General features: G+C 34.6%; 1 protein-coding gene across 3 annotated transcripts in view; it reads right to left on the bottom strand.

Annotated features, from left to right (window-relative positions):
- The window catches only part of EPS15 (epidermal growth factor receptor pathway substrate 15), a 181,413-nt gene that overhangs the window by 37,118 nt on the left and 134,008 nt on the right, over positions 1 to 10,287 (bottom strand). For all 3 annotated transcript variants that reach the window (XM_028489404.2, XM_028489405.2, XM_024119749.3), the window contains 5 exons: positions 9,998 to 10,114; positions 9,678 to 9,768; positions 7,334 to 7,369; positions 6,158 to 6,294; positions 1,751 to 1,820 (listed from right to left, as the gene is read on the bottom strand). In XM_028489404.2, coding sequence (XP_028345205.1) covers positions 1,751 to 1,820; positions 6,158 to 6,294; positions 7,334 to 7,369; positions 9,678 to 9,768; positions 9,998 to 10,114 — 451 coding nt within the window. The remainder of the gene's footprint in view (positions 1 to 1,750; positions 1,821 to 6,157; positions 6,295 to 7,333; positions 7,370 to 9,677; positions 9,769 to 9,997; positions 10,115 to 10,287) is intronic.

The raw sequence follows: 10,287 nt of genomic DNA, 5'->3' as shown, positions 1-10,287 counted from the left end.
TGACATAAATCACAGCAAGATCCTTTTTGACCCACCTCCTAGAGAAATGGAAATAAAAACAAATATAAACAAATGGGACCTAATGAAACTTAAAAGCTTTTGCATGGCAAAAGAAACCATAAGCAAGATGAAAAAACAACACTCAGAATGGGAGGAAATGTTTGCAAACAAATCAATGGACAAAGGATTAATCTTCAAAATGTACAAGGAGCTCATGCAGCTCAATATCAAAAGAACAAACAACCAAATCCAAAAATGGGCAGAAGACCTAAATAGACATTTCTCCAAAGAAGATATACAGATCGCCAGCAAACACATGAAAGGATGCTCAACATCAATAATCATTAGTGAAATGCAAATCAAAATTGCATTGAGGTATCACCTCACACCAGTCAGAATGGCCATCATCAAAAAGTCCACAAACAATAAATGCTGGAGAGGGTGTGGAGAAAAGGGAACCCTCTTACACTGTTGTTGGGAATGTAAATTGATACAGCCACTATGGAGAACAGTATGGAGGTTCTTTAAAAAACTAAAAGTAGAATTACCATACGACCCAGCAATCCCACTACTGGGCATATACCATGAGAAAACCATAATTCAAAAAGAGTCATATACCACAATGTTCACTGCAGCTCTGTTTACAATAGCCAGGACATGGAAGCAACCTAAGTGTCCATCAATAGATGAATGGATAAAGAAGGTGTGGCACATATATACAATGGAATATTACTCAGCCATGAAAATCAATGAAATTGAGTTATTTGTAGTGAGGTGGAGGGACCTAGAGTCTGTCATACAGAGTGAAGTAAGTCAGAAAAAAAAAGACAAATACTGTATGCTAACACATATATATGGAATCTAGAAAAAAAAATAAAAGGTCCTGAAAAACCTAGGGGGAGGACAGGAATAAAGACACAGCCATAGAGAATGGACTTCAGGATACGGGGAGGGGGAAGGGTAAGCTGGGACAAAGTGAGAGAAGTAGAACTGACATATATACACTACAAAATGTAAAATAGATAGCTAGTGGGAAGCAGCCACATAGCACAGGGAGATCAGATCGGTGCTTTGTGGCCACCTAGAGTGGTGGGATAGGGAGGGTGGGAGGGAGACCCAAGAGGAAGGAGATATGGGGATATATGTATATGTATAGCTGCTTCACTTTGTTATACAGCAGAAACTAACACACTACTGTAAAGCAATTATACTCCAATAAAGATGTTAATAAATAAATATACAAGTAAAAAAAAAAAGAAAAAAAAGGATAAATGGAAAATTAGATTCCATAAATAAAGCATGAAAACTGGGTACCAGAATAACATTTAGTTCTTCTCTGTCTTATTAACAGGACCTATGTACTATTTGTAAAGGTAATATCAGTACCTATGGGAAGCCACTAATTTTTAAATTTAGGTAAAGATCCATAAGAATCAATGCTGAGTTTGAAACTGCCAAGCAACGCTGCCTTTTATAAAGCAAAAAGGGTTTTTATTGGTCTTACTGACATTGGCTAGAGTACATATTAAGCTGTTTAATAAGAACAATAAATGAGATAATGAATGATAAGTAGAAAGTGATACAAAAACACCATTCTTATTATTGGTAGAATGCAACAGGATATAGCTATGCGATAATTTTAACACCATAAATAGGTAAACCGGGTGAATATATTTGGACACGAAAAGAAAGATGCTTAAAGAGAGAGTGGTGTTTACTGTTGAAAGAGACTGATAAATTATCTCCTTACCCAAATCGCTGGCTGCAACCACAGCCGTCCCACCAGGAGCAAAAGGATCATTGTGCTCTAATGTTTCCACCTAAACAAATTACACAAGTCATGACTCAGAGAGGCAACATTTCAGAGCTGAGACCTCACTGCCACACCAAAGAAAATATTCTTTACAAACTCTAAATCAATTAGGAGCAAATGTTTACCCCTACTGATTTGCAAATTTGTTAAACTGAAATGATACATGTCATTTTCTAATCTTTTACTGTGAAACATAACATACATTCAGAAAAATGTACGGAACATTATGTACAGTTTAATAAATAAGTATCAAGTGAACACCTATGCAATCACCTCCCAGGAAACTGCTAACATCTCAAAAGTCTGCATGTGCCCCTCTCCAATCACAATCCCATCCCTAATAATACAGAGACTTCTCATATGCCCTTTACTCAGCTTCCTCTAATGTTAATGTGTGAGACAGAAAGAGAGGGGGAGGCAGAGAGAGAGAACTTGAGCGAGGGAGAGAGCTTTCTGCTAAAAAAATTCAGCTGCTTTCAATAATAAGCCATGTAAAAATCTGGACCAAATGGCAAGGGTGAGAGGCTACAAAGAGTGAGGACTTCACCAGAAGCCAGGGATTCTAACTATTGAACTGTCTTCCTACTTTACTTTGTTTTTAAATCATAGTCAAACAAAATGTATATTTAAGAAGATAACTGAACTAATTTTCTGGCATCAGGCTCTTTTTAAGAGGCCAACCAAAAGCCTTGGCATACAGTTAGATAAAAGGGGCATGAAAAGAGTTTTGGAATATTTATCTCCTACTCTGACTCATGATTAGCAATGTAATCTGTATTACAGGATCTATTTCTAATCATCAAGAAATTGGGTATTAACAATTGAATGTCAAAGGATATTGGAGAGCTCAAGTAAAATATGTATTTGAAAAGAGAGAAGCAATGCTAACTGGGACTTAGAGTATATTCTCTTTTTATAAAACATGACCCATTAAAACAAAACTACTAGCAGAAAGAAGTAAATACTAGTGATGTTTTCAGAACTGAAAAAGATAGTACTATTTTAACTGATGCTTATCTTAACTTACATTTTTATAAAATGAACACACTACCTTATATACTCTGATTATCTGCTGAATGAATAAATAGCAATCAAGGGGGAAAAATATCAAGTTGGTCTGTATAGCAAAGTAACTCTCCATGGTTCCTAATACAATAGCTAAAATGCCAGTGTGAGAGACAGTCACAGACACGATAATTAAAGTCACCAACTATTACTGCTTCTCTAAACTTTGAGAGAAGGAAAAACTAACAGCCCTGATTTTTAACAATAGCTTGCAGATTTTATGTACCGTCACAGAGAGAAACAGAAAAAGTATGCCTACCTGTGCGTCAGGTTTTATTTCTATTCCTTTATCATACGCTGTGCAACCAACCTAAAAGGCCACTGGGACAGCAAGGGGAACAGGATGGACTGTGCAGCCCATGAGGGAATTAGTGGCCACAAAACTCTTTATGTTATGTTCAGTTTGATAATTAGGCAATTTAGTACACAAAAGTAATTTTCATGACTAAAATACAGATGGCATAAATTTATAGAATTAACGTTCCAAAATCCTCCTACAAAGTCACCTAATTTATCACTGAAATTCTCTCTTCTGCATCAGCCATCCACTCCCTCATTTCACAGTATGACTTAGCACGTACACAGTAGCTAGCATACACTAGCTAGAATAGTAGGAAATGGCACTTGTTTTTTTGGTTTGGTTTTTAAAATTATGTCCCTCTGAGAACAGAGACCATCCTTAAAGGAATAGGAAAGATTTGTGGGGAGAGATTCATGTCTGGAGGCATTAACAGAGGCCCATTTGAAAAGAAGGAAGATGACAAAAAACAGGGGTTTGTAGCTAGGAAGAAACGAGTTTAAATTTTAGACTACAGTGGTGAAGACCTTAGATTTTGGTCAGATAGACCACGGTCTGAATTTAGTTGTATCACTTACTAACTTACACTTAACCTCTCATTTATTGATCTTTATCTTTAAAATGAGGATGAAACATGAGCCTCATAGGATTACTGTGATGCTTAAATGAGGTAACACATGAAAAGAATTTAGCACCATGCCTGGAGCATAGAAGAGATTAGATAAAAGTAATTATTGTTATATTGCCAATTTGGTGTTTAGTTTAGTTTTGAATGGAGAAATTAAGAGCTGTCAGCAAGGGCATTTTTGCTTTCAAAACCTGGAGAGAAAAGGGAAAAAGTAAGTAGAATGAATGGTAGAAAAGTTTCACCAGGGAAGAGGAACAAAAGAAACTTGTTTATTTTTAAATGAGGAAGAGCTGCTTTGGCTTTCTTGCTCTTTAAACAATAAGAGTGGATAATGAGAGGCTAAAATAAGGTGAGAGGAAAAGAATTCAGGTTGCAGCCAATTTGAGAAAAATTTGGCAAATGGGCCCACACTGCAAACTAAGTGTTGTAGGAAAACAGAGTATCCAGTAGCCTGTGGAAACCACAAATATTTAGTTACAGAGGCATTTGCTTAGTTTTACATCAGTGGAAAAAAACAGTTGCTGGCCAAGTAGCTGAATAAATACAGTACTGAATACTGTATTAGAATACAGTAAGGAAGTAATTCAAGAACACCAAAGTCTATTATCTTTAAAAGAATCAATTACTCTTTTAAGGAAGTTTTCTTAATCTAAGAGTATTAAAAGACAAAATTTTTGCTTCACATGCCTGTCAATCAACTGTTCCCTTTCTAGGTCTGGTTTACTGACAGATGTGAAATATCCTGCCTCAAAAAATAAGCCTTCAAATAAAAACTTTAAAACAAACCAAACAAACATGAAAAAAAGCAATTAAAAAGCCCTCCAAAACCATTCATAATTATTGCAATTGGGTGATAGATACATGGAAGTTAAAATATTTCACTATGTTACTCTATTTTGCATGTGTTTAAATATCCATAACATAAAGGTTTTGTTTTCAAAGCCTCCAGATGATAAAGCACTTAGTTGTCTGAACTTAGTTAATTTTTCTGAGTCCCGGTGCCCTTATTATTAAAACAGGGACACCAACACCTACTTTGCAAGATTGATGTGAAGATTAGAAATTATGACTGTGAAGCACACAGAAGTACTGGGATCATAGTTCATGGTTATTAAATAGTAATTGTTGTTCTATGTATATGTTATCAAGAGAGTCTGACATTTAGTGGGAATTAATACTTCTTTACAAGAATAACACTCCAGATATGTCTATAAAATAACAGAAATGATTTTATTTTTTTTAAATCAATGCTGTTCCTTTTAAATTGATTTCATTATTTCAATAATGCATACCAAACATTTTTAAAAAGCTTTACTGAACACTGGCTTATGGATTTTTAATCATTTATTTTTAATATCCCCAATGGGATAAAATTTGGTCCTTTGAAGGGTGGACTTGATATTTGTATGACATGAGTTATTCTAGTCAATTCCAATGGGTGATCAAGGTGTGAAATACCAGTCTGAACCAAAAACTAGATGGGTTCGATGAGACTGAAATTTATTTATTTATTTATTTATTTGCGGTACGCAGGCCTCTCACTGTTGTGGCCTCTCCCGTTGCGGAGCACAGGCTCCGGACGCGCAGGCTCAGCAGCCATGGCTCACGAGCCTAGCCGCTCCGCGGCATGTGGGATCTTCCCAGACCGGGGCACGAACCCATGTCTCTCCTGCATTGGCAGGCGGACTCTCAACCACTGCGCCACCAGGGAAGCCCGAGACTGAAATTTTTATATGGTCCATCAGAAGTAATCTAGAAGAGGATTCTTTCATCACTGTGTATTTCAAGAAACTCATTTGCAGACAGAATCCAAAAGATCCACTGTGTACCCATTCTCTTAAAGACAAAATAGACTTGGCCAATTAGTTCTTCACTTGTAACGTATATGCCTGATATTGCCATGTGGAAGGAATAGGATTTACCAGGAAGGTGTCTGATTCTCATTCCCAGGAGTTAGTTGCAGTTTGGCAAATAATTTTCTTGTCTAGAGTACTGAATTATTTATATCCTTCGGATTTGAAAGATGACTCAAATCGTGTATGACTTTATAGGTAAATTGTTTTTATCATTTTTTTTCTACATTTGTCTCTTTCCCTACTTCTTCTCTGACCATTAAACCGAAGTTAACATATATTTATTGACCACTTAACCACAGTACAGGCAGGGCATGTGTGCTAAATGTTTTATAAGATATAGTTCCTACCCTCAAGGAATTTACTATCTAGCAATGATTAATGGTCTTGTTATTTCACTAGTTTTCTGCTCAATAAACTGTCTGCTCTTAAAAAAGAAAAAAAGAAACTCTTTCAGAACATCTGTTATCCATTTAACATTTTTTAACCCTCCTACTTACCGATGTATTACTGCTATTGCTGGCTGCACTGAAAGGGTCAGTACTTGAAGTGGCAAAAGGATCAGTAGCAGATTGCTTGAAGAAACAGTCAGATGCAAATGGATCTGAACCTTTGAAAGGATCACCTCCAAATGGATCTAAGAAAATACAACACAAATATGAGAGATTACAAAATTGTTACTCTAAATTTCCTGTCACCAAAGGCAGGACAACTGACTTAATTAAAAGGCATTTTGAACTCCTGTAGAAACTAAGTTAGGTACTTTATATTTTGACTACTTACTTTGTCAGAAAAAAGTATAGGCAGCTGCATCTAGTTAAATAGCTTTAATTAACATTCTTTCCTACTTGTTCATCACTCATTCAAAGCATATCAGTAATTCCAACACTTACTACACAAATGTTGCCTATATGCTAGGATTAAATAATTCCTCTAAACTGATGATTTCAATTTTGGGGGTGGGGACAGAATCAGTTTCCTTTGTGGTTTTGATAAAAGACAGAGTCTTTCACCTAATAAACTTATTTTTTAATTAGCATATAATATCAAGTGATCCCATTTTGAGACCCTTATTCTATGCTATCATAACTAAAGAAACAACAAAAACTTCTAAATGTATTTCTCCCTCTGAGCTCAAGGGTAATAGCCAATAGTTTGGAACAGCTTTGGGAAGCATAACTAAATGGTACACAAGATTTGCTTTATTCTAATGCAAAAATCCCAGAGAAAGAATATCTTAAAAAGCTTAACACTTAGTAATTCTTTAAGATCTTTACTCTTCCCCCATTCATTCAAATAGGCTTTAATCTTAGGAAAACAAAAGTTCTAAACCCTGTAGTAATGTAGATCATTTTGTTTATTTAATCTTTGGCTAATAAGGAGAAATCAGTGTAAATACTATTAAAGGCATCAAAGTACAAGCACTAATATCTTTTTTTATAAAGTACAGCTAACAGTTTACTAAGCAAATTCACAAGTGTCTACCAATTTTTCTCTGAAAATGCCAGGCACATACAACATCTTAGTGAGGGCTTGGGTCAATTTTAAAACTGAATAAAAAGGAAGTCCATTTCCTATAACTACCCAACTGTGAGATCTCATTCCTAAATATAACATAAGCTTATAATTAAGTAGAATCAAATTAAAGCTAAGAAGGACCTCAATGATATACTAACCAGTTTTCCCAAAAGGATCATCCTTGAAAGGATCATCTGTGATAAAATAAATAAGCAGAAATCAAAATCACAATATTCACTGTTGTGGAACCATTACTTAAAGGGTAACTTTAAAACAAAAGCAAAGTTTCTTAAAGCAAAGTTTGTTTCATTAACTCTACCTCAAAGTAGATAAAACAATGAATGCCATCCACCTTTAGGAAATATTTTTAAAAAGTAATAAGTAAGGGCAGAACATCAATACACCTCATAAAAGAGGCAAATCTGAATTAGAGCCAACTATACTTACCTCTTGACCACAAGGTCAGGTTACAGATGGAGGGGAAAAGACAGGCATGACAGCAAGAATTTTACTAATAAAATCTCTACTTTTCAATGGATTACTGGATAGGTATTACCGTCAACACTTTAGACACAAAGACACTAAGTTTCACTGAGGTAAAAAAAAAAAAAAAAAAAGTGCTTATAGAATTGAAGAGTCTAGAAATAAATCCTTACACATTTATTGTCATTTGATTTTTGACAAGAGTTCCAAGACGATTCAATGGGGTTAAAGAATTGTCTTTTCAACAAATGGTGCTGGGACACTGAATATCCACATGCAAAAGACTAAAGTTGGACCCCTATCTCACACCATATACAAAATTAACTCAAAATGGATCAAATACCTAAATATAACAGCTAAAACTATAAAGCTCTTAGCAGAAAAAGTAAATCTTCATGACTTTGGACCTTAGATATGAAATCAAAAGCACAAGTGAAAAAAATTTTTTAAATAGGTAAGTGAGACTTCATCAAAATTAAGACAACACTGAACACAAGAAAATAGTTGCAAAGCATATGCTTGATAAGGGATTTTTATTCAGAATATGTAAAGAACTCTTACAAATCAACAATAAAAAGACAAACAACCCAATCTAAAAAAGGGCAAATGATCTGAATAAATGTTTCTCCAAAGAAGATATATGGATGGTGAATAACCACAAAGAGAGATGTTCAACAATGTTAGTCATTAGGAAATACAAATCAAACCCAAATAAGATACCATTTCACACTCACTACAATGGCTATAATCAAAAGGATAGACTGTGACAAGTGTTGGCAAAGATATGGAGAAACTGCAACCCACATACAATACTGGTGGGAATGTATAATGGTACAGACACTTTGGAAAACAGTTTGGCAGTCCCTCAAATGATTAAATAGAGTACTATGATCTGATATCTACCCCAGAGAAATGTAAACATATATCCACACAAAAAGTTGTATATAAATGTTCAAAATAGCATTATTCAAAAGAGCCAAAAAAGTGGAAACAACCCAAATGTCCATCAACCAATGAATAAGTAAAACATGGTATATCCATCTAATGTAATAATATTCGATAAAAAGAAATGAAATATTGAAACATACTACAACATGAGTAACCCTTGAAAATATCAGGCTAAATGAAAGAAGCCAGACATAAACATGTATTGTGTAATTCCATAAGTATGCACATCTACAGAGACAGAAAGTAGACTAGTGGTTGCCTAAAACTGGGGGATAGGGGAATGGGAAGTGACTTATAATGGGTATGGAGCTGCTCTATGGGGTGATAAAAAATGTTCCAAAATTAGATTTTAGTGAGGATTATACAACTCTGTGAATGTACTCAAACAATTTAATTGTATACTTTAAATGCTCAATTTATATATCTTTTAACATTTTATCAATAAAGAAGTTTTTTTAAAAAGAGTTCTAATTTCTAGGCTCATTTCTGCCGTGACTCTAAACAAATTATTCCACTTATGTACCTCAGTTTTCCATCTTTAAAACTGACCTATCAGTTTCACAAGGTGAGTTTGGAAATAAGTAAAAAGCAAAAAGAACTCTGACACAAATGGTATTTAACGTAGTTTACAATGACATCAAACATTTTAATTTATTAAACTCATATTTCTTCAGTAAGACTGTAGGCACCCTTAACGTGCCTTAAGGGTGCCGATCGGGCTACTAACTACTACAATTTCCACTCTTTTAAAAGCATGGTGTTGGCACTTTTGGTAAATAATTGCCAGTTGACTTAAGAGTGCCCAATCTCCTCTCTTTCTTTGGGCTCCTATTCTGAAGAAGAAACATACTCCTAATTAGGGGTCCCTGAGACATAAGCAAAGGCTTATTAGTTCCAGGACTTAGTTGCCTGAAGGGGACAAATACTAAAATCTGACTATATAAAACCTCACTCTCCCTTCTACTTTTGTTATAACTAGTAGGCTCTCAAAACTAAAGCCCAAATTCCTATACAGCTTATGTACTAAAACCCCTTTTGGTAAATCTATAATATAAATGTAAGAGTACTTACTGCCAACAAAAGGATCAGACTGGAAAAAATCCAAGTTTGAATCTGCAACTGGATTTGTCAGTGAACTTGATTCTACATTAAATGGATCTTCCTAAAAATAATTTTAAATTAAAAAAAAAGTTTTAGAAACCGAAGTTTTAAAAGGTAACATTTAAAAATAAAATAACATGTTTGAAAAATCAACTGATGGTAACATAACAAATATTTTTGTGGTCATAAAGTCCACTTAACACATTTTTCTCTTTCCTTAGCCTAAAATAGTGTACAGCCCATCTTGGGAAGACAATGATAAAAACATTTACTTATAAAATTATTTTTACCTCTTTTGAATGTCTGTCACTATTAAATTCAGGACAAACTTTTTCCTTAACAACTGTAGTCACCACTTCGTTTTCATCAGTCACACCAGAAGGCGGTATTTCAGGACTACTTCTTGCCTACAAAATATTAATTCTTCATAGACTTACAATGTATTTTCTACTTGGCAGGGGAAACTGACAAAGAATAGTCAAAAATTACTAAAATATTTTAAGACAAGCAGAACATATTCAGTGAATGACTTCTCCCATAGTCTTTCTTAAGAAAATGGTATATTACCAAGCATCAAAGC

The sequence above is a fragment of the Physeter macrocephalus genome, chromosome 4 (genome assembly GCF_002837175.3).
Source record: "Physeter macrocephalus isolate SW-GA chromosome 4, ASM283717v5, whole genome shotgun sequence".
NCBI lineage: Eukaryota > Metazoa > Chordata > Mammalia > Artiodactyla > Physeteridae > Physeter > Physeter macrocephalus.
This window is presented reverse-complemented; position numbering and strand designations above follow the sequence as displayed.